The 25,353-nt window shown below is 47.7% G+C and overlaps 1 protein-coding gene across 4 annotated transcripts in view; it reads right to left on the bottom strand.

Moving 5' to 3' along the window:
- Positions 1-2,815: 2,815 nt before the first annotated feature.
- Positions 2,816-25,353, bottom strand: part of LOC142578736 (uncharacterized) — a 77,415-nt gene continuing 54,877 nt past the window's right edge. For 2 of the 4 annotated variants that reach the window (XM_075688253.1, XM_075688255.1), the window contains exons 3-7: positions 24,055-24,099; positions 22,680-22,700; positions 21,079-21,314; positions 19,888-20,177; positions 2,816-3,624 (exon numbers count right to left, since the gene is read on the bottom strand). In XM_075688253.1, the coding sequence (XP_075544368.1) occupies positions 3,264-3,624; positions 19,888-20,177; positions 21,079-21,314; positions 22,680-22,700; positions 24,055-24,099 (953 nt within the window). In that variant the 3' untranslated portion in view covers positions 2,816-3,263. The remainder of the gene's footprint in view (positions 3,625-19,887; positions 20,178-21,078; positions 21,315-22,679; positions 22,701-24,054; positions 24,100-25,353) is intronic. The other 2 variants (XM_075688254.1, XM_075688256.1) reach the window with 1 other exon arrangement.

The following is a 25,353-nucleotide window of genomic DNA, read 5'->3' as shown; positions in this document are numbered from 1 at the left end:
AGGTTCTAATGAGAGTTCGGTAGCGTGTGTTTTGGGTGTAACCGTGTAAGTTTGATTGTGTGTGTGTTCTCTCTTTTCCACCGCTCACTTTTTTTTTCATCCCTCATCATTACACAACTGGAGTAGCATGCCAACACTTTCACTATGCTAAAATCTGCATTAAACTCTCTCTCTACGGGCGCCCGCCCGTACTCATATTTAGAGCGCTTTAGCGGTGCTCTGCGAAGCGTTTAATGGAAGTTCCTTTTTTCCAGCTTGAGAATTCTCGTTCGCATCCACACACACGAACGCGGGCGCCGCATGAAGGGCGCGCAACCCACTTGTGGTGTCCAGTTCCACGCACATCTCGCAGCTGCTGCCGATGCATGCCCTTCGTTGGCTCTGCATTTCGGCAGGCGCTGTCGAGCTGCAGGCAAGGCCGGGGTGCCTGCACGCTGCGCGCGGCACTCTTCGCAGTCCACGCGCCAGGTGTGCACACGCAACTTGACGAAAAAGTGCGCGAAAAAGACGTGGACGAGAAAGAGAGAAACGACAAACACGGGCGCTTTCGTCTCTCTCTTTCTTGTCTACGTCTTTTCCGCGCATTTTTCGTTAAGATGGAACCGCACCGACTGGCCCAGCTCTCAGTTTTGATGAAGTACATATGCAAGCGACTCCTCTGCGCCAGAAAAATAACATGAAGAAGAAGATGAAGAAGAAGAAGAAGGGAAATATGAATGAATGAATCCTGATGCTAAATTTCTATCACAAATTCGGAGCACTTTCAGAGCAAAATTTTTGGCTGTTATTGGAGCACCTCTGCCCTATGCCTGCAGGGCAAGCTTCAGGTAAAATAAAAAAGAAAGTGTTTGTTATTGAAGATCAGAAGTGCGCCGGTTGCAAGCCCCATTGGCAGGTTGAAGGCTGATTTCCAATTAGCTATCGATCTATGGAGCGATCTAGACCATTCGAATTCATTCGAAAATTTTGAAATATCAAACACTTGAATCGTAACGGATCAAATAACCCTATCCGGCTCGTACTCGAAAATACTAATATTCGCTTGACTGCGCGGGTTCCAGTCACTGACTAAAATGCCTAAATTTGTGCAGAATGGAAATTCTGAGGATAGTATTGTTTTTTCTATTCAGAAATCGAGTTAACTCCATATTCATATTTAGTGCTTCTTTAACCCAACCTGTTCAAGTTGGCCTTGCTATTGTTACTATATATATAGAGAAAAGGGGAAGTAAACAAGACAGTCAGCCACAAGATTTTCTTCTGCAATCACAACATTATGCAATAACATCATTGCGGCCTAAGTCAGCTACATGTATTTGTGCATTTGCGCTCAAGAAAGAAAGAGTATAGAGGTTCTCTTCTCTTGAGCGCGAGCTGACATAAGTCTTCCGTGTTCGGTTTAGCTCGCAGCATGTACTGACCTCGAGCACGGAGAGGTGGCCGATGGTAATACTTGCAGGCCTTCGCAATGTTACGCAATCCTTCCGAGATATTTCATTAGCACCATACAATGTTTTGAAGTTATAGTGCCTGCGTCAGCTTTGCTATACTTTCTGATCACTATCAGTGCATAGCTATACAGTTAGCCTTGTTGATTCGGTCTCTACTAAGACAACGTGAGCCTTGTATAGCTTCAGCCATACCGCATGTGCTGACTTAGTGATTACGATGATTGTCTATACGGGCGCACTAAAACAGCTAGAGAATCTTTCTTCCAGCGAGGATCTTAATTAATTACTTACGAACTTCTCTAATGCTAAAATAATGAAGCGGAATAAAACAGAACGTCCATAAATGTACCTTGTAACCAATTCCAGCGTAGCGTGATTTACAGTTGACATCACCAGTTATCGGAATGAGGCTGCCTCACACTACAGACGTCAGTACAAGCGCTTATAGGAACGAACAAAAGGAAGGAGCGTAAGCAAAGCGAGAACGTTTCATCGCTGATCATTGCACATAGTGCGCAGATTAGTGTGAACGACGAGCTTGGCAGAGCAGGCTCGTAAATCGTCAGATAGTTGTTTTAAAACGCACTTGTTTGCGCCACATATTTTCACTGAAGCACTTGATCGCAACAGGGCTACATTTGCGGGAGTTTCAATACGCGCTGCTCTTTGGAACAATGAAGGACCACAGCGCAAAATATAAACAGTGGCGAAGGCCTTTTATTTAAATAATTGCACGGAAATTTTTATTTATTTCCGGCAAGCCGAAGATGCCGCCCGAGTCCAAGGACTTCGAGCCGCCACCTGACGCCACCACAACCAAAAGTGCCGGACCATTCTTTTTACTAAAGTTTATTTTTTCGTCAAAGCTCGAGATTTTATCATTACGCGGGTATCCCTGCTCTTGTATTGAGTCAAGTACACTGGTGAAGCTGCTTCGAGCACATTCGCGTTGGATGTTTACTCGTAGAAATGTATTCTTTCGATTCCGTGTCAGTGAACACCTCGCTCGAGACCCTCAGATTCTTTTCGACAGGTATAAATGGACGGAATATACATAGAATAGAATCTCTTTGGACCAGTACGCTTGGAAAGTCGAAGTCAACCTTGTTTGTCCATGGCGCTGCAAACACAAATAGTTCAAAGGTATGAGGACAACTGATACATTCATTTTAAGTCCTACGTATACTCAAAACTGTTTCTTAAAACTAAATCTTTCAAGCGGCGACAATTTTAGTTCATACAACCAATATCCCACACATGACTGCCGTTTTGCTGTCTTGAGAGAGAAAAGAGGCTTCCATAAATTCTGTCATATATTGCAGCTTCACATTCGCTCGCGATCACCGACGTCATCACCAACGACATAAAATGAGTCGCCAGAGGTGCGAGTTCTTTATTCACTCGACAGCGCACGCAGCCACGCACTTTCGCCCTCGCGCCACAAGGAGGCGCGGTGCACTTGCGCAACAGTGATGCATCGACGGCTGCCTGAGCCATGCGACCTCTCAGAAATAGTGTCCACGCCTTTCCTCACACAATCTCAGCAGCACACACTGAAGCGCATGATCAACAAACAAGGCAGCAAGTCCCCGCACGTACGTCCGTCCATTTCGGCCGGGTCGTGACACTGCCTCCGAGATCGGGCCATCGTTGTGGCGCGGCCTCCGCCTACTCCCGCAGGCCATGGTTGTTGCGACGAACGTTACCCCTCGACCCCTTTGAAAGCCCCACACACGGCCAGCACTCCCACTCGAAGGCACGCTCGGCAAGAAAGCACACAGTTTTCTGTTCGAAGCATTTACACTTTTGGTGCTACGCTGTGCGTGCGCCACGCTGCTCCTCGACGGCGCGATGTGGCCTCGGCGTGGACGACCAGGGCGTCGCCGTCGAACGCTGCGGCGATCGCGGCGTTACCGCCGATGTTGAGGCGGCTGTCGCGGACGAAGAGGAACTGTGCGAGGTCATCGTGGTCTTCGTGGACAGGTCTCGGCGCACGGTGGGCGCGTGCTCGGCGTCCGCGTACGGCCTCGAGTAATCGTCGCCGATGAACAGGTCCAAGTTGCGGTAGCTCCTGGACTGCACGTTCTCCCTGTTGTCCGTGTACGGCGCGTACAGCCTGGGCAGCGGCTGCCGAATCCGGGGCGCGATGCGAGATCGTCCCAGCTGCTCACATCTTGAAAGAAGGAAGAGAGAGAAAAGGTGTATTGGTAATTGCGGGAAGTCCGACCTAAGGTACGTTTAATATCTCTATCCAGAGCACTCAGCGGAAGACATCGCCGCACACTGCAGCAGGAATAGCGCACCGATCGTCAAATGATGCCTCCTTGTCCCCTACAACTCGGTAGAGGCGATGCTGCACTGATATAAGGCAGGTACTAAGCGTTGCGTAGTATCATACCGCGTACTCCACATAAGTCGCCGCCGCCACGATTCTCAAGGATTGCAACGCCTATCCCTTAACCACAGCGCACTACGTACTATACATATTAGGTGCGCCACCTTTATGGTCTCAACGTCCACTCTTTCACCTGAAGTAACAACTATATGGATGAGTATAGCTGGCTCCACCACGAAGGCGCCACCGCATCACTCCTGAAGGTCCCCGCAGATCAAGCCCAGGCGGTCTCGAAGTATATGCCTTCCAAGTATACGAGCGTCTGAACACATCTTAATGTCCATATATGAGATGCGGACTTGGGTTTCCGATTTATGAATAGTCACAACTATTTCCCTCTCTGGCCGGTGCTGGCGAAATGGGAAGAGGAAAAAAGTATTGTGGTATCAGAAAGGGAGCATTGGAGAGCACTATAGAGAGGGAGGAGCATCATGGATGACTTGGACAGACTGGCGAAAGGGTGCACTTAAAGGGTGTCCAAATCCTTGGCCTTTAATAAGCAAAGCAAAAATGAATTTGACGGTACAGGTGCAGCTTGACGAAGGTGCAGCGTAGTTATGCGCTGCCGATATTGTTTTTTTCCTGTAGTACGTTTATCGATGAACTTGAAATGAAGTTTTCTAAAAGCCCCCGAATAACGCAGGTCAGGCCACGAAACGGAATCATGTTTTACTTGTGTTTTATGTAGAGCTGTGTTGTATTCTGGGATATACCGATTGTAAGTGGATTTTCAACACGTGAGAAAATGGTCGTTCCTGCACAGATAAAGCAAGTAAATGCCAGTGAAAGTCGACCATCGGGAGTTACGATAGACGCTGACGCTTCACTTGAATCACAGATTTAGAATAGCGTTTGCAACAAAACGTAAGCGCATTACTCAGGTAAAGAAACAGCGTTGTCTTCGCTGCGCATGCTCCGAACGTTATTGCGTTTCCGTGGTTTACGTGCGCCATGAAGACGTACATACGTGCGGTGGGACGAAATTCAAGAACTCCCGTGTACTGCGCATTGAATTCACCTTAAGGAACCCCAGGTGGTCAGAATCAATCTGGAGTCCCCCCACTATACGGCGTGTCTCATAATCAGGTCATGGTCTTGACACGTGGAACCTCAGAAAGTAACTTTAACAAACTAGACATGACTCTGTTTCTAACATATTTAGGTGTCACTTCTAGCACTATAACGGACGCGTTATTGGCAGAGAGACCACGGCTTCGGGCCGCTTATTTTACTACCAGTGGATGGGGGAATGAAGACGATTTAAAAACTACATTCTGTAAGCGGATTTCGCGAGGGCAACAGTGGCATTCAGCGTTGTTTGTGCGGGCGGCTGCATGTAAGGATCACGCGCGGTGGTCAAAAGAGACGCGTGGTTCGACACCAAGACGGCGGCGGAGAGTTATAGCCATCCTGCGTGGAGAAGCCGCGGTTTACGAAGAGCGCGTAAGCGAGCAGACTGTGAGTCGGGGCTTTGAAGTCAGCCCTTCGACGCAGAACCGCACTATGCCAAGACATTCTGCAAATGGACCAGATGCCCCAACGGGACGTGGAAGTGTTTTCTTCGAGGGAGTGTGTCTTGCGAGTTTGTGAGACAAGAGACTCGTTGCGCTGCAAAGCATTTGTGACAACGGCCTTGACGTATTGGAACTACGAATAGTGTCACCCTGGAGCCCCGTTGTGTGCAAATTGCGCATACCGCGATGTGATTGGATGAACAATGGAGCGAGGAGGGTGTTGGGGATACTTTTATATGCGTGAAGGGCCGTTGGAGGGGGATTCGGTGGAGATTCGGTTAAGAGAAAGAAGACCAAAATTCTAACTTTTGACCCGTAGTTTGATGTCCGTATAAAGAGTTTCCATTCTATCGCTTACCTATTCTACCCTAATAAACAGTTAACTCTTTTGCAATTTGCGTCACTGCCTTGCCTACTGTAATGTGACTTCGCAACATCCACATCTTCAAGTTTCATTCACTAACATCGAGGCGAACCTCAACTGCAACTGTTGCGGTCTGTTCAGCAGAAGTGCTTCCGTCGTGTTCCTGCTGCAAAAAAAAGAAATGTCTGACCTTTGTTGGCTTTTCAGATAAGAAGCTGCAACGGCGTAAAAATACACGTAGTGATCCCAGTCGGTAACGGAATTGCATGCGACCTTTATCGTTCAGTGAGGGAGGGCGGCTGTCTGAGGTATTGTTCCGCGACGTGCCGTCAACCTCGCGATAAAACGTGTCACGTAGTTCAGAGCATGAACAGAGAGAAGGAAAAAAAGACGAAGGAGCTCGAAGCCGTCAAGCTTTTTTTTCAAAGGCCTCAAGCGAAGCGAAACGCATAGCAACAGCTGGTCGTCGCCGGCAGTCACGTCACGCCTGCGATCCGAGAAATAAGAGACGACAAAAGCCGAAAAAAAAAGGAGCCTAAAGGTAGCCATGCCACGACACGGATATGAAACGTGGTACAGTTACGACGGCTACTACTGTTAAATTAACAGTGGGGTTTAACGTCCTGAAACTGCGTATTGGGTTATGCGGGACGTCGTGCGGAGAGCTCTGAATTCATTTGACCACCAGGTTTTTTTTAACCCAATGCACGGTACGACAGTCTTATTTCGCATCCCGCCCCCATCGGAATGCCACAGCCGCGGCGGCAAATTTCCAATCCGCGGCCTCATGATCGCAACAGAACGCCATAGCTACTGAGCCACTGCGAAGGGTATACTGCTGACTGTTGCTGCACGCGAGTCTATGCAAAAAAGCAAAATAGTGACACAATGAAATTCAGCTTCTACATTAATCAAACCAACACAGCGTGACCGCACGTAACATAAGCAAGAGGGCCGGCTGTGTTTTCAGAAGAATGGCAATTTTCTATACAGCTGTGCGCTGTAAATGACCTGCGACAACCTGAGTTATGTATACACTTTAGTCATTTCTTTTTTTTTAAACTTCGCACTACAGGCATTACGCGACCCAGTTCGACGCACCTTGCTTGCTGCGAGGTTTTGCACGGTGAACAATGCGATGTGGTCAGTGAACAATATTGCAATGAATGGTGTGGTAATAGCTGACAGAGTGACTCAGTCTTTCGAATAAAAAAAAAAATTAGCTAGTGTACTCGCTCAGCCGACAATGGTCCTTGGAAAACGGAGCGCCGCAGATTTTCACGACTTCGACTTTAGACCAAATGACAAAGAAATAAGGCCACGTCCTAACTCCGAACCCATGCCCATTCTCACTTGCTCAAGGTACCGGTGGGAGGTGAATTCTCAATGTTAATACTGTCATCTCAACAAGCAAGATAAAAAAAAAGTTGGAGGACCACCTGGAGGTTCCTAGACGCGCAGACAACGCACGAGCGTTCTTGCACTCCGTCTGCAGCGGTCGGGATCGAACCCGCGACCTCCTGCTCGGCAGCCGAACGTCATAGCCATCGAGGTGGGTGGAGGATCAGCGGTGGAACATAATCATCAGGTTATTCCGGCCCCGCTCTGGCGACATACGGCACGACAGACTCAAACGCTCGGCATCGACGACGCGCCATGTATGCAGTTTTTGCACGACAGCGCGCGAAGCCGCTCTGTACGAGCTGAGCGCGCACTCAGACCCAGCAGGTGCCAAGTACGTCTTTTTATTCTTTCATGTTCGTTCTTTAGCTCTTCCACCAGTGTAATACTAAGCGAAACACAATCATTAACGCCCACCAAGTATAGCCCTGTCCATTGCTTTACTAAAGTGCATGATGGGTAATGCAAATTGGCCGTTACCCTCTCTATACCACTGACATCTTCGCACTTTTCTCTCGTCATCACAAACGGTTACAACTTCCACTCGGTTCTCTTGGCATCCATATTTATGTTACCACAAGGAAAAGGAAGCTTATGCCGCGGGCTTCGAAAGCTATATATGACAAGGAGCGCAGCAGCGTGACCTGCCAGCCCCTTGTGCCGGGTTCGTGAGTAGCTGCCAGCTGCTGCGCCGAATCGTTCTCCGTATTGGCCCGACACAACGCCGCACAGTATCGGTCTTCTCGGCTCGTATACTGCGTAGACGCAGTGCTCCGACCTACAGCTAGTGACTGCGAATAGAACAGTCCAGTGGAAGATGAACAGGATGATAGCCCAAATCAAAGCCGCTCCCTCACTCCAGTGCTTCTTTCGGAAGCCACACTCCCCTTTGATAGGTATAAAGACGTCCACGACGCACTATGCAAGTTGAAAGAAGCCCTGCAAGAGAGAGATACTTTAGTAGATGAAAGGCAGGGAGATAGCCTACCCAATTCAGATAGGGAAGACCAAAGGTTCTCCTCGATTACTTGGCACCAGACATATTAAGCCCCTTGGTGCAGTACAACAGACCTCTAGTAAAACTAAGCTGGTACCTCATGATGGCGAACTTTCTAGTTTCAAGGTGCTCGGCGTTCATGTGGCGATTCTCAAGAGGTTTCTCGCTAATCGGGAAATGAGTCATCCGTGTTTGCAATAATTCATCTGACGATAGCTGCCCATTCTGCAATGACAATGAATCGCCAGAGCACTTGTGTTATAAGTGCTTAATCCCCGCAGTATTATATGAAACAATAAATAAACTCTTTGTGCTAGCTGCCAGGGTACCGTATACCAGATGGTACGATTTCCGATTCCCCTTCCTAGAGAAGGGGCGAACCAGTTAGTCGTCCTCTTGACTGAATGCAGTTATGAAGTACGACAATGTGTAGATATAAAGCAGCCTGCAAAGAAAAGAACCCGGGCCTCCTCGAGGTACTGGATAAATTAAGAAAGGAACTCCTGTTACAGCTGGAAAGGAAGAAACGTCACTTGTGAATGCTAAAATTCTCTCAGACATGGTGCCGACCAATGAGCATATTCTTCCAACCTAAGGGAAACATTGTTCCGGATATGAGAGGACATTATCGACGCGTAACAAGGCGCTGGAAAGTGGCTCGAGCACAGAGCACTATCCAGCGTGTTACATCCGCCGGATTATATTGGCTCGAGCTAGTCGGAAAAAAATAAGAACATCCACCTCAAAACAACAACGCCCATCGCTCGTGTGGTACCGGAGCCGTTAACTGAGCCGATTGCATGGAGGATGACGGCCGGCTGAGATCTGAACTCCCACCACTGGGGGACAGCACCCTTATCAGTTGTCCTCCATTCCATCGGACTAGATAAGGACGCGTTCCTCAAGCGTATACCTAGGTCGCTCAAAGTGACAGAAGAGAGGAATGGCTGACACGAGTCTGCTCTTTCTTAGCCCGCGGCAGCCTCTTCTCCCCTTAGTATTACGCTCACTTGATGGCCTATATAGGTTCATTAAATAAATAGATAAATAAATAAATAAATAAATAAATAAATAAATAAATAAATAAATAAATAAATTTATTCGTCATTATTTCTGGCTCACGTTAGCAGCTACTGCTAGCGTGAACCAGGAACAGTGTGAAAGAACTGGTCGTATAGAAAGGCAAGATTAGACGGCAGCGCTGCCTTGTGTTGCCCCTCCGTACGCCCGTTTTCTTGCGCGCTGTTCCCAAGATGAACTAACTAAGTCCTGCTAACTTCTCCGTGCTGTCAAATTTGTTTCGGGGATTTAATACAAGGCCCGTGTCTCGCTACAAGGTCGTGTCAGGGATTGAAACGTGGTGTTTTCGCCCGGGAAATGCCAGACGTCGTCGTCTAGAGTTCGACGAAACACCCCCTGTTGGGATGACACTGATGGTTGTGCAGATCCCAAGGCTGGCGTTTTGTTCTTACTCTTTTTTTCGGCCCTTCACAATGAGCCAGTAATTACTCATATTACATTGCCCGTCCCTACATGCTTGGACATGTCATCCTATATAGTTCGAGGGAGCTGGCACACTGGCCAAGTTTCTCTGTGTTCTGTTGATTGTGTAATTGCCAGGGAATTAACACGTACTGGGTCATATTATCCCCATGAAACACACTTATGGGTTCAGGCGTGGGTGGAAACAGAATGACACGCACTAAAGCTTTCAAAGTGCATTTTTACATGGGCACATAGTGCAATCGCTTTAGATGAACGTTTATGTACTGAACCTAAGTAGAGAGTGGCCATGCGGTACGTGGGCTATATTAAGAGGAGAAACAGGCTATCTGTGGTCTGGAAGGTGCTTAGTTTGCCTTAATATAGACAAACCAAAGGCGAAACACAGCGCTCAGAAGCACAGAGTTCATCGCCCAGCTCAAGGCTGTCCAGAGGGCCCGGGCCGTCGCCGAAGGACTCTGTCTACCGGCCCCGACCTGGATGGAGCCGCCGGATTGATTTTCTTTCACCTCAGGACCTAAATAATGTTCTAACTCCCTCACTCACACATCGCTCACAAAGCGTCATGCGGCTTTCGCGCATCGGCACCACGCTCTCGTCCTGTGTACAATAATAATTAAAAAAGGGCAACAAGAAATAAAGGAAGGGCTGGCGACCTGAAGGAACGATTTCGACCGTGAGTGGTGTGTGCGTGCACACACACACACACACACACACACACACACACACACACACACACACACACACACACACACACACACACACACACACACACACACACACACACACACACACACACACACACACACACACACACACACACACACACGCACACACGCACGCACGCACGCACACACGCACGCACACGCACGCACGCACACGCACGCACACACACACACGCACTGTTGCACTTCATGGGCGATCCCACCGCTAGCAACCTGTTTCTTGCGTACTCCAGGGTAGCGTACCGTACTGCTGCCGAGAAGTAGCGGCGCCTGCCTATCGAAGCTCGACCGACATTACTTATTGGGTAGCGTGGCGTTGTCGGCGGGCTGCAGGCATCCGGTAGACCATGGCGACCGAGCAAGGGCGCGAGACGATTTGCTAGTGCGAAACTTGCACGGTTTATTCAAAGGTAGTTGAAAGAAAATAAGAAAAGTATGAAGTAAGAAGTATATCACAAGTACATTTTGGAGCCCCTTAAATAGGCTCTCTACAAGTGTGGGCGGGATCTTGCCTCCGTCGATGACACGTGACAGGCACAGAGAGAGGGCCCCTCCTCCTGCATTACCGAGCACGGGCAGGAGAAGTCGATCCTCTTTTCGACGAATCCGGGGAGAAGGTCGGGTGAATGACCTCTTCGGCGCCGAGGGGTCCGGCCGAATAGAGGGTAGGGGGATGACGTATCGCCCGTGGTGTTCGACCAAGTAGAGGGTAGGGGGATGACGTATCGCCCTTGGCGTCCGACCAATGTAGAAGGTAGGGAGATGACGTATCGCCCTTGGCGTCCGGCCATACCTAACAGCACACACGCACACACACAGACACACACACACACACGCACACGCACACGCACGCACGCGCGCGCGATGCAAACGGGCTGCTAGTGGCGCAATTCCTAGCATCGCGTTAATCCAGCTCAACATGCAGATGTGCGGCTCCGCGCGCATGCCGATCGATACAGAGCTTGTAATTTGATTATCTATCAAGGCATACATCATGTTTCCCACTCGCAGCCGCGCTGTTTTCGAAATGTGTCGGCTCCTGGTGCGACAAATTAACGATGTCGCTGTTGACTCGCTTACTGTGCGGAAGCCCGTTATGAACTAAGTTTTTTCAACAGTGACGTTGGTATAACTTGGCACTTTAATTCACTACAAATACGAATATAAAAGCAGAGTTTGCTTGCTTTTTTGTTCACTGCTGTGATAAGTGTATAGCAAACGAACTGATAAGCGTTTGAACGTAGATCGCGAAAAACTGCCGACTTTATTTATCTTGTCCATTCTCGTGCGCAGCATGAAAAATATCAAACGGGCGCATGAACAAACCTTTACACCGACAGCCTTGAAGTGGGCGTCTAAAAAGAGCTTTTGTTTTTCGCGAAGGTGAGCCCCGCCACCTAGGTTGTTAAGAACGGTGTCGTCACATCGGCGTTACCTTCCCTATATAGCCAGCGCATTCTGTAGCTGCCAACGTCTTGTTTCGCAGCGTTACTCACGATATAAAAAATTACCGACGATTACGTTACTTCCTAATGCGAAATTTGAGCGCAGCAAATAAGCTGTTTCACCTTTTCGATAGATTGAGGCAAAGAAATCGAGCAACACATGTATGCGCTATCACAGAATTTTTTTTTTATTTTTCACACGTATTCCTTTAACAAAGACTCCAGTAACAGTTCTTGACAGTCATGAAGGAAGCTTTGTGGTCGGAGAAATAGACTGATATATGTTCGACTTGGTACACCAATGCTTGATTCTCAAAGACGAGATCTATACAAGTGCCTCGCGAGGTTGTCACAGCCGTGGGACGCGTTACGAGCGAGAGGAACGGGATGTTCTCCCGCATAAGTGTTAGGAAATTGCTGTTTGTCTTTATGTCAAGCCGCCACCGATCTGGCTCTCTGATTGCCACCGCACAGGGCGAACGGCAGCGGCAATTTCGGCTCGGGCGGTGCACATATACAGATCCGCCGCCACCGATCTGGCTCTCTGATTGCCACCGCACAGGGGTTGCATTGGAGGAGGAGCGAAGAAAGGAATTAAGTTCGAGCCGGCGCTTTGACAACCGGAGACTCGCAGGAAGAGGGGGGAGGGGGGCGGCGTGTACACCCAGCGGCAAACGATGGGGGCAGAAGCGCGCGCAGCAAGCGGACAACACGATAAAGGGAGGAGGGAAGAGATAGCAGCGACTGACTGATGCCGCTGACGCCGATAGTGAGTCAACCCCAGCTGCGGAGTTGGTTTCAGGGACAACGCCGCCGATGCCGACACAAACAATATGATACCCTCGCTTCCGCAGCGCTAAGAACCAGGTCTAGCCGTGGGAAGGTGGTCACGTATTCGTCGACGTGCCGGGGCCTACGTGAAATAACCGGCGCGTCGGCAACTGAAGAGCACCCTATCCGCCACACAAGAACAGGGGGGGGGGGACCCTTTCCTCCTCTTTCTGCATGGCGGCGACGGTGTTCTATGCAGTCACGTTATCTTGACTCTCTAGCGGCGTCAGCGGCATCCAGCGGTATCAGTCGGTCGCTGCTAGCGCTGGGGGGATGAAAGGGGGGCGGAGCTGGTTACGAGGTCGACGACAACGCCGACGACGACGCGAAACCCAGGAACGGACGCCAAAGAGCTGCGCTCTAAAATAAGGCGGGAGTAAGCACGACAGATGGGGTTTCCACATGCATTCCAGATGTGCACCGTGAAGCCGGCCTACAGCGCGGCGATCCTGTTCCTTTGGTTCTATTTTTTACCACCTGCCAACGTAGTTGGCAGATTGTGTCGTTTACGCAAGGCAGGAGGCCACCATAAAAGACATAGACATCTTTATGGATTTTCTTTCAATAGACTAAGGCCGTAAATAGGCTTTAAAAAAGGACATCTTAACGACTGAATTCGGTCAATGCTCAGTATTAAGTCCCATGTAGCTACTGAGCCATGCATCGCGATCGGTAGGAATAAAATTGCACGTGTTCGAGCAAATAGCTATGCCTGAATACGTTGTAAGGATTATTTCATGTATATTTGCATTACTCTATGTATGCGCAAGCGCTTACTTTTGTCGAACTGCCGGAAACTGCGCGGTACAGTAATATTTCGAACTGCAATTCAAACCACTTTCTCGGCTTCCATCTTTTTTTTTTCTCTCAGTTAGCTTTATGTACGAAAAAAAAAAGATAAAGAGTACGATAGAAGATGAGTGAACGCGAACAAAAATATTACGTATACGCAATCATACAAAACGCATGTTTAAATATGCGTGAAACGAAGCTTTCGTGAAGCGGGTAATTAGGTGCCACAAAACTAAATGCGTTGCTTACAAATGTATTTATTGTGAATCCGCGCAACGTGTAATTTCATGCAATGTTCATGTTTATGCACTCTATGGTGCAGAAGCTATGTTGAAATACAAACATGCGGCCGTGTGAATTCATACTGTGAGGTGTCCACGTAGTGACCGTCACGATAACGTATAGGCGATATCTGATGTTTACTGAGGGAAGAATGTTAAGGAGAGCTGCGCGCGGAGGAAAGTACGGCACGTAGAACAGTGGCAAGCTTTTCTGACGATTATTCGCCCGTTTCAGTGGCCACCTAAAGGAAACTGGCACGTGTACAGGTCTCGCAGGTTCTATGCGTGACGTGCGCGCACGCATCAATCGTCCCAAATGGCTAGTTGCTGTTGGCACGAGAGAATCATCCGTGCGATCGCGGCCTCGTGGCTCGAGCATCGTGCTGTTGTCGTGCGAGAGCGAGGTTCGGTATCACCGCCGTGGTTGCTTAGCGGCTTTGGCGCTGAGCACGAGGTCGCGGGACCAAATCCCGCGATCCAATGCGCGTGCACCGTGCATTGGGTGCGCGTTAAATAACGCCAGGTGGTCGAAATTAATCCAGAGTCACCCACTACGGCGTGCCTCATAATCAAGTCGTGGTTCTGGCACGCGCGAAAAACCTAATAATTTAATTTTTAACCCCACCTTCAGACACGAAATTATTTTATTTTCGATTTGAGAGTTATTCGGCATGAGAGCAGCAATAGCAGCAGCATCGGCGGTCAACAAGGACCGAGTCGCAAAAAAAAGAAAAGACTCTCTTTTAATACGGCCAGGAAACATCATTACTCGTTCGCATTGTCAATTGCGCCATGCGCCAACGTACGCGAAGAACATTCTACAGCGAACAACTACAGCGCATGAATGGATCGATACGGCCGGCGCTAGAGACAAAACGAGAGGGCCTCTGGCAGTTCATTTACCTCGTGGACCGCGCTGTTTAGCTTATACTAAACAGCGCGGTTTGAGACCTTTTACTTTATTGGGTGTCAACGACGCGCACGGACTCGTCTGGCATCGCATGCTACCGGAGGGGGGCGTGTGTGTGATACGCGTGTCCACGGCCTCTGTGTTGTTCGGCTCCGCTGCGCCATGCTCGCACTGACACCGCTTGCAGGTTTTCCCATGTAGCCGGTCACCTTGAAACGAACGCGCACCTGGGCGTATACTCGAAACGTGCTCGTTTTGTCAAAGCACTCTTGGCCACGTGACTTGGCATCTTGAATGCGTACCGCGTGCTTTTTGAATTCCGGCGAGAAAAAACAAATAAGGAAGAGATCGCCTGAACTTGAACATGGGCAGATTATGTTAAAAAAAACGCGTAGTACAGCCCATCACAAATGCAAAATAAATTTATTTTTATTTTAATTGCTGAAATTAGGGCTCAAGTTTCAATTGCGCCATTCAGGCGGGGCAGCAAGTTCATTTTCAATTTGTAGAAATCGGCCACGGCGGCCGCATTTCGATGGGGGCGAAATGCGAAAACACCCGTGTGCTTAGATTTAGGTGCACGTTAAAGAACCCCAGGTGGTCAAAATTTCCGGAGTCCTCCACTACGGCGTGTCTCATACTCAGAAAGTGGTTTTGGCACGTAAAAGCCCAAATATTATTATTTGTAGAAATACTCAAAGTGTAGCGAACACTAGTTTCGAGACATCCGTCCCTGAAATGGCGCCATGTGAAGCATGTACATTGGCATTCCACTTATATTTGCCAAGCAGGTTTCGAAGGAGAATTTTGGGGAAAATATTACCTGGAAGCCGGATCATATTTCGTAGCTTATATTGAGGACGGATACCTCAAAATTAGTGCTAGTCGTGGAATTTCTGCCAAGCAGATCTGACTTCACTCTGCAGTGCGGCTCAAATGTCGCAATTGGAAAATGCGCGCTAAATCGAGTATTTACGTGCAATATTTATTAATTAGTCAGCTGAACGTTGCGATAGGTTTTACGAATAGTGTATGTTTCTTCAAGTATTTCACCTGAACAGCTGCACCTGCGCCGCCAAAAAAGAAAAAGAAAATAATGAAAGGAAGAAGAAGAAAAATCTGTACACTGTCTACCATGGTGTGACAATACTGAGAACGAGGTCGAACACAAGGAAAAGGGGCACATGTGCGCAGTGAACTTCGACGAAAACAAGGAAATACAGTTGCGCTATAGAGAGTGTTAAAATAGCAGTAACAAAGAATCCGCGCGTTTCGATTATTCATGTGTTTGAAGAAACGTTTCCTTGTAGACACTCTGCGAGTTGGAATGTATGAGGTCAGAAAACCGGGGATACACTGGAAATCACGAGTGAAAAACAGAGCAGTGTCTTGGCAATGGCGTAATACGTACTGCATACAAATTAGGCGCTGTACGAGGGAGAAAAACCAGTGATTTTTGCCAACAAGGAAGAAGTCGCACGGCTTCTTTTTTTTTTTTTTTTTTCGCCTCAGGCTAGGTTGTCCAGACGGTGTGAGATATTGAGACAGTGTGAGATTACGGCGCCACGTTTCGAGAACTGAACGAAGTACTTGCACCGCGATATAGGAGAAGCGAAGACGGCTAAGTGGTGTTGACTTAAAGAAACCTGTTGCAACGGAAATTTGCATGTCTTCTGCAACGAGTAGAATGCAGAGTATATACACTGATATCTGCTGTTCGGTATTATCACCATGAAAGTAACGGATGCGATTCCATCGATTAATATATTACCCGCGGTATTTATTTCTTGTTTATTCGAACAACTTGCAGTTTGTGGACAGCCATATGATGCCAACAGGCAGTGAAACCAGTGACGCATAGGGGAGATGAACTATCCATTTATTTGTTCTTAAATCTGGCTGTCAAAACAATTACGCCCAATGGTTCAATTTGTGAGGTTACGATTATTTTTAATAAATTATTACGAAACACACAGACACATACGTGCGCGTGAAAGCGTACCTTGTTCTTTCTTATTAATGCGCTAGCGTTGGGAGTGTGAAAGTGGAAAAAATGTGTGTGCGTGTGCGTGTGTGGGGGGGAAGGAAGTCACTTGGTAGAGTTACAGGAGGGATGGCAAATTTTAGAAGAGCGTGTATGTATGTATGTATGTATGTATGTATGTATGTATGTATGTATGTATGTATGTATGTATGTATGTATGTATGTATGTATGTATGTATGTATGTATGTATGTATGTATGTATGTATGTATGTATGTATGTATGTATGTATGTATGTACGAACGAACGAACGAACGAACGAACGAACGAACGAACGAACGAACGAACGAATGAAATCTTACTATTATAATTTAACCATTATTTGGTTACAACAGTTACAGTCAAACGCCCTTACAAAAAAGTGCACGAAACCTCGATAATACTTCGTCATGCGAGTCGCTGTAGAGGACGTGCACCGTGTCGTTCACAACCGAGCCTGTTCAACAACAGAAAACCTTTACTTAACGTGGGTCCAATAGACACTTGGTCAAATCAGTCGCCGATTCTTCTTGCATGCACGCACTTCGCCAGGGGGAATGTGCGACAGCAGCAAACCTTGTCGTAGCGAGGTTCACAGCAAGCTCAGCGGGGAAACACAGCAGCTACACGCAATGAAACGACGCAGGTCGTCGAAAGCCTCTCTTGTTGATAAAATTCTTAGTTCGTTTACAGGATCTTCATAACTGTTGCGTTCATTGACATTCGCCTTCTTTGCCTCCTAGGTTACCTCGAATGCGTCGTCGACCTTCAGTTACGACTGCATGATCCCGTCGTAATCAACTGCAACGTATTCGTCAGCCGTTGCACCTGCCTATGCGTTACAGTAAGCAGCGCAGTGAAAACACGGAGAAGGCTGGAGATGGAAACTCATGACGATGAGCAAAACGAGAACAAGGTTAAAGCCTGAGCCAACGTTTCGGCAAGTGGTCTTGTCTTTTGAAGGCTGACTCTTCAAGGCGTTGTAGTGGCCTGCCTACGTTGAAGAGGCATTGGCAACACGCATGACAGATAGGAATTTGGCCTTACTTATGCTGGTGATTTCGCTGTACAGGCGTTCGTTGTAGAGGCACTGCATTTTGACAATTCAATTTGAAAAAAGAAGAGCTCACTTCACGATTTCCTTGGCTTCATTCCTTGCTAAGTTCACACATAGCTGATTAAAGATATCAGGCCCCTCGGTTCCCGTGATTATTCGTGTTCAGTGTGTAAAATCACGCAACGTAGATGTGAGGCTATCGTCGCAAACATGCAGCTGGGATTTCTCAAGAATGCTGTACCAGCCTGCTTCTGACAACACAGTGCGCATCGTTCGATTGAATAAGTAATTGTACCTTGTGACAAAATTATGCATGGTCAGGCACTCACAGAGTTCTCTGCACAAAGTTTGGACTCTGCTGAAAGCGGTTGCCTAGACAACCCACGACGAATGCGAGGTGATCATGTACAAGTTTTTCGCAATTTTTGAAGAGTGTCTGCTGCAGATTCAATAATTGTAGTCCTTGAGCTGGATTATTCTCAGAAGCGGACATTACTTGATCGGGAAATCGGAACTCATTCAACTGAATACCAAAATTCAGAAATTGACGCCTCAATTAATTTCTTTGCACACCGTATTGCTCCTCACGAATTGTAGCCGGTGAGTTTGCAAGGCGTCACCACCTGGAATGAATTTCCAAAATGACTCAGTTTGGAGATACGCGCCATCAAACTCACCGCAGGAATGCACCGTTATTCCACTTACTTTTTCAACAAAACGCTCTCTCATGCATTGAACGCCAAAAATAACTGGAACGCCCATTTATCTCGCCCCACACTTTGAAAAATAATACTTCGAAACTGGAGTCATCCTTATGATTAATTTCAAGGCAAGCCCGCTGGCTACAATTCGTAAATTACAATATTTGCCACAAATTAATTAATTAAGAAGTTAATTTGTGATTTTTATTTAATTCGTTGAATATGCGTTAAGATTTCTCGTGATAGTAATGTCCGCCCCTTCGAATAGTCCAGTTCAAGGACAATTATTACGCTATCTGTCACAGGTGATTTTTAAAAATTCCGGAAAACATGTAAATGGTTATCCCGTATAATAAATAGACGATATGCAAAAACTGCGATCCTCCGCAAACCTCGTTAAATCTAACCTAGACGGTGGACCTCAAGCTGGAATCTTAAATAGGGTGTCAGCGTGAGGAGTGGTATACAGCCATTTCTGCCGCCTTTTGTTCCTCGCACCGTCCAAGCCATGCAGGAATGAAAGCAACACTATTGAAGCCAAATAATCGAGTCAGTCCAACACGTGATCAAGCAGTAGTTTTTAGTGCTCCCGCTCTGGCAGGCAGAGCTATTAGTGCTACGGCAGGGAAACCGAACAAGTGCGCATCGATTAAAAACCACCGGAAACCAGAGAAGATATCGGTCAAAACCCAGAGTCTCAGAGGTCGCATGTTGGGCCGACAGTGCGAGGAAAAACGCGAAGAGAATGGCTTCACAGAGAGTTTACTTCCCAAGGCCGGTTGCATGACATAATGCTCCCTCTTAGTTAATTTCCTTCCTACATGGTCCAAGCTTTAAAAACGCATGCTTATTAGCGGAAGGACTGCCATCTTTGGTTAGGGCGAGTTAGGTGCGTGGAAAAGCCTGCTTACTGTATTTCGCACATCGTCTTGTATACGGCTAATGGCTTTAACACGCGATCATATCACTGGCGACGCATTTAATAATTGCGGCTATTAAAGCGATATATACGTATATAACTTCTAATTACGTGAGACTGGCGGGTTCACAAAGTTTTAAGTATAAGCGGAACTGGCGACTCTGCTGTTGATGAGCACATGTTGGTTCCACCGCCTGCTTCATGCAGTTTCTCATTCATCATATGAGCCGCGTGACACTCTTCTGACCAAATCCAGAATCTGGGAGAGGAGGCATTAACTCAGCACGACTAATAAAATATGCATTTGGTTCCAATAGCCTAAGGTGCACTACGTTACTTCTATCTTTATCTTTCTTTTTTTTAAAGCTTGGTTCAAGTTTTACGTGAAACACCCAGTATACGCGCGCACTTGGCTACGTGTTTAGCGGACAGCACACGTAATTCGTGTTGGGTGCTTTCTTATCAGACCTGAGCCTCCGGAATAGCGGGCCCTACACGCTGCATGTCACGCAACGGACACGTCAGACTATGGGCGCCGACCGAGTGAGCCAACCGCGCGGTCTTCTTCGTGTGGCTCACCTGCAGCTGCGCGTGTTGTAGTAGAACCCCGTGGAGCACTCGGCGTAGTCGCGGCACTTGCAGCGGCAGTCGCGCGGGTCCCACACCATGCCCGGCCCGTTGCAGGACAGCATCTCGTTGTTGTTGCGGCACACGCAGCGGCACTCGTTGTACTGCTGCAGCGCGTTGCAGTCGGTCGGCCGCTCCTTGCACTCGCAGCTGCACTTGTCGTGCTTCTCCAGCGTCACTATCTCGTGGCCCACGAAGTTGAACTTGCTCGCGCCGGGTTCGGGGTACTGGGCCTTGATCACCTGTGCGACCCCGTGAACAACGTCCCACTTTAATCACTCTATAGCCACTAACGCGTCACTGACTGCTCGATCTGGCGGGTCGACGTCTCAGAGCAACGCTTGAGGCACCGTGGCTCGAGATTAGTTATGACCATGTATAGAGAACTAACGTGCACCTCTATAGTCAGAGTACTCGGGTGTATTTCAGCCTACATCGCAATGCAGCGGTTGCTGCCGGTAATCGAGTTCGCGAACTCTTGCAGCAGTCGGCCTCCGTCCCACGAGGCCATCGTGCTACATAATGCTGATGGTGTCCCATTGTCGCCATCACTGTCACCGCTAACACCGCCACCATTTGATCTTAGCGGCAAACGATTAGTTGCTTCAAATCTTGCAATTGGTCCGGCAAATGAACTTCGATAACCATTTTTTGTTTACTTTATAGCCATATCAGGCGTGAAAATGGTGCAAACGTAAACCTTGCGAAAAATACCTGCATACCCATCTAGCGTTATGTAGCCTAGGACAGAACTTTAAGATATTCTATACTCGGGCGGTAACGTGGGATGCGATGAACCAAGCTGTGCACAATGGTGTGTGCGAAGATATGCCATAGATGAGGCCCTGCAATCGCTCATGAAAATACAGTTGGTACCGGACTCTGACAACAGCATTCTTGTCATGCCCCATTTTCCCCATACCTATTCTGAAAGAAAAGAAGTAAGCAGACGAAGCTCTGTGGTCGTGCTTTTGTTCGGTAGAGCTTTAACGATGTTTCGTTTGGCTAGTCTTGCATTCCTGCCCCCGTAGAACTTTTGAGTCTCAACAAGTCAGTCTGCAGTCAATAAATAAATAAATAAATAAATAAACTAAAAGACACCCGTCAGTCAGTAAGCTACGTCTGTGTAGTTAGTGGTCGTACCTTGAAGGTGACGTTGGTGGTCTTGGTGGGTGCGCACTTGAGGATGGTGCTGGGGCAGCAGCCACCGCAGCGCGGCACCCTCGTGCACGGTGGCCACAGGATGATGGACGGGTCACTGGGCTTTGGGAACTCGACCAGCTGCTTGGTCGGCAAGCACGTGCCGGGCTCCGGGTTGGGCACCGAGGACGACGAACCTGCGCCAGGAGCCGCCGCCGCCGCCAAGGGCCGCGACAGAACTGCGCTGAATGCCACGCGCAAGGCTGGGCGCCCTCGGCACGCGCGCGCATCTCCGCGCAGCTGCGACAGTGCGCGCGTGGCTATACGCTATGCACGCAAGGCGAGAAGCCGCGCATCGGCCCGTCCGTCGCGCGACGTGCCGGCAATGAGTTGGTCTTGTACGCAGGGTGTCCCAACTATCGTGCGCCGAGGTTTAAAAACATGCAAATTCCACGTGGCTGGACGGAACCAAGGTAATGGTGTTTGCCGTCGCTTGGAGATATTATTTTTTGCGTTCTGCCTAATTACATAATTACTCTTAATTAGTTAATTAACTTCTCAGACACCATACCTATAAGAAGAGTGTCAGCGAGGAAATTGTAGAGCGACATGAAAAACTCCCGATACAGCTTCCTGTCGGTCAATACGTGCTACATAAGAGTTTTTCTCCGAGCATGAGAGAAGCCCTCGAATACACCCAAAGTGCCTCGAGGACAGTCGCGCGGCAATTTTACGTGTATTCGAGGGCTTCTTTCATGCTCGGAGAAAAACTGTTATGTAGCACGTATTGACCGACAGAAAGCTGTATCAGGAGTTTTTCATGTTGCTCTACAATTGTCTCATCAACACTTTTAATCCAATTATAATATTTGAGAAGTTTATTAATTAATTAAGGCTAATTGTGTGATTAGGCAGAATGCAAGAAATAATCTGAGTATCGCCAAACTACGGCAAACAACACTATATTTTGGGTTTCGCCCAGCTACGTGGCATTTGTATATTTTTAAATCTTGGTGCACGATAGTTGGGACACCCTCTATATCGCATGCAGAAAATTTGTGCGCTGACCAAATTGGGCGTACAGTGAGTCCCCTCCTTGGTGCTACCTTGGATTTGTCTACAGGAGCGTATGGGAACGTGCAGAAAGTTTTATTTGTGCTTTTTTTTTATCGCGACGTTTATGTTCGGTGCGATCACAAGGGCAACCTGAGCTCGAAGCTCCGGAGTGTCGTCGAGACGACTCCATGAATGGCGTTTTCTTTGTTCGCTCACTTTTGATCGGGGCTATCGCAAAGCATTTCCTTACAGTGTGTGCACCGCGTTCGTGTTGGCGTCGAGTCCCACAAAACGCCAGGCGGCGCGGCACTACAGGACTCATTGCGTCGTGGTCTAGCGTGCCAATAACGGAGGGAGAGTAATTGCACAAAGAAGTTGGAATAGAGAAAAAGGGTCGCTAGTGTATGTAGCACTTACAGTATACATGACTAACTAATTACAGCTCTACACTGTACCACGCATTGTACACAGGATGGGCCTTCTGGATCACCTAACAATGGCGCCCTAAGTTTGCCAAAATGAACGAGAGATTATAAGGTTCGACATACCTCCCACGGGTCCTTTTTTCCCTAAAAAAGAAGAAAAGAGGTGATTGTTAAAACTCATGCCTGACACAGTCTTTACGTGGAAACTAACGCCAGTAATTCTAGCAGTTCACGTGGCAAACTCACGATCGGATTATGATGCACGTCGTAGTGGGGGCTCTGAATTAATTTAGACTACCTTGGGTTCCTTTAACGCGCATACAATACACGGTACGCTACCGCCTTTGCATTCCGCCCTTATCGGACTGATGCCGCCGCGGCTAGGGTCGAACCTGCGACCTCGAGCTCAGCATCGCGATCCTATATAGCCATGAGCTACGTGGCGGGCAACTAAAGCCATGCAAGCCTCAGAAGTGAAGTCCTTCGTTAAAGATGCACACAATCGCGTGCGCCGCTTGGGACCGAAGCTCGCGCCGACCTCCTCAACGCTGAAATACGCGGGCTCCTGCACGCTGTGCGCGAATGTAGTACATACCGGATGGGTTGTTTGTAGATCTCTTGTACGACCCCGCGTCCAGATGGCTTCAGCAAGCTGACCTCGGGGTCAATGAGTTGTGCAAGCTAGAGGAAAAATCGCGCCTTCGCGGGACCCGGAGAAATAAAACGCGAGCATTCCATGCCACCCGTCCGTGCACTAATGTACGAGGAGCCGAGGCATTACCTGAGCTGAAACTAGCTGCTGGTGAGTTTAGCGGGGTAACTGGGCACCTTCGTTTCGAAAGTACTTATCTGAGCCGCACGACATACAACTGATGTACCAACGCGCGCGCACGCACGCCCGCAAGCCCGCACGCAAACGAACAAGCAAACAACATTCGTCGATAGACAAGACATTCATAATCTGGCGCTGTTTTGTCACCCTATGTCATAATGCAACCTGTGTGAAACCAATAAATAGGTTGATACTCTCGGCTCATATTCGATATAGCAGTTTGGAGCGAGCTATGCGCTTACGTAACTCACCGATGAGCTGACATTGTTATCAACTATAGAGTGCGGCAACAGGAGCCCTTCAGTGCGCGTAATTTTCGCGTATAGTCACAGCCTGTACTCGGAAACCGTGATGTTTCAGTGACAATATATGCTTAATACGAGTTACTGTAGGGGACCTTTCATCCGTCGTTTCACAGCAGTACGCCAAAGCTACAAATGTAACAAAACGTTTAAACTGTATTGCGAGAATAACCAGACCATGACAGCAAGAACCAGGCACCAAATTATCGCTGTTGGTGTCCCGTACAGTTGCACTTGAACTTAGGTATTATCACCCAATTTTTGTAGTCCTTCTGAAGCAATTTTTATAGCGCTGAGTGAGTGCTCTGAAACGACAAACGCTAAGATTCCCTTCGCATGGCATGAATGACCGAATTGTTCTTACCCAAGATTGACGGTGGACCTTCAAACCCGTCCACGGTAGCGTCGGCTGTAAATAAAGGAAATTGTAAGCTGTGAGTAATATATTGTATTGAAGGGCTCAAAACCAAGGTGTTTCTATGAACGCAGTAAAATTTATTTTGTTAGATTTTCTTTCTTCTTTCCCTTTCTACCAGATTCGTGCGAAGTAATGAAGACAGTGTGACGAGTAAAGTCATTTGCACCTTAAAGCTTCTATAATTGTGTTCAGAAAGAGAGAGATACCCCATGGATAGCCCAAGGATAGCCCATGTTCCACCAACCACATCGCACCCGAGGAATGTTATCCGGTTCAGTTGTTAGAGTTTGGGAGATCATGCTGCATGATCTTTCTTGTTAAATGTTATGTGATTTCAACGGATACAATATTCTTCTGTCGCTCATAATCGCCTGGAAAAGGTGCTGTGCTATGCAAAGTAATCTTTTTCGGACTGCCGCAAACTGTCTTACGCTCTGAGGTGAGGCAGTACCGCGGCACATAGGCACGATTTATCCATTCCCATATAGAACGCAACAATTCAATGCGAGATATAACGCTATATTTAATGGTTCATAACAGAATTCGCGATCCCTCTCAATGTCGGGGCGCGTAAATCCTGCGGGGACTAACTTCGCTTTCTTGTGCAGCGTAAACAACTAACGAAAGAAAATAGCCTTGACGGTTCTGTGTAGAAAGCAGGCTTCGAAGTGTATGTGTGGGCAGTGTGGGAAGCAGGTCACGCGTGTGCACACACACACACACACACACACACACACACACACACACACACACACACACACACACACACACACACACACACACACACACACACACACACATATATATATATATATATATATATATATATATATATATATATATATATATATATATATATATATATATATATATAGAGAGAGAGAGAGAGAGAGAGAGAGAGAGAAGAGTCAAAGTGCTTTCTGTATTTCTTTAATTACAGAATTAGTTATTATTGATAATTATTGAACTTCTCAAAACATTATAATCAGAGTAATATTATCAATCCACAAATTTTCAATTTTCTACAGGTTATTCACTGACAGCACGCCATCTAGAGCATTAATTAAGATAGCTAATTGCAAATAATTATTGTATCGAATGGCATCAACGAAAAAATTTACTGGCGGCTACTCTACTCGGCTGTGGACAATATGCATTTGATTATATTTGCGTAGAATGGCCCGTCTTCTTTAAAAACACGATGCGTGACAGCTGGGGCACCACCTGTTTACTGTAAATGACGGT

Source organism: Dermacentor variabilis, chromosome 4, assembly GCF_050947875.1.
Source record: "Dermacentor variabilis isolate Ectoservices chromosome 4, ASM5094787v1, whole genome shotgun sequence".
NCBI lineage: Eukaryota > Metazoa > Arthropoda > Arachnida > Ixodida > Ixodidae > Dermacentor > Dermacentor variabilis.
This window is presented reverse-complemented; position numbering and strand designations above follow the sequence as displayed.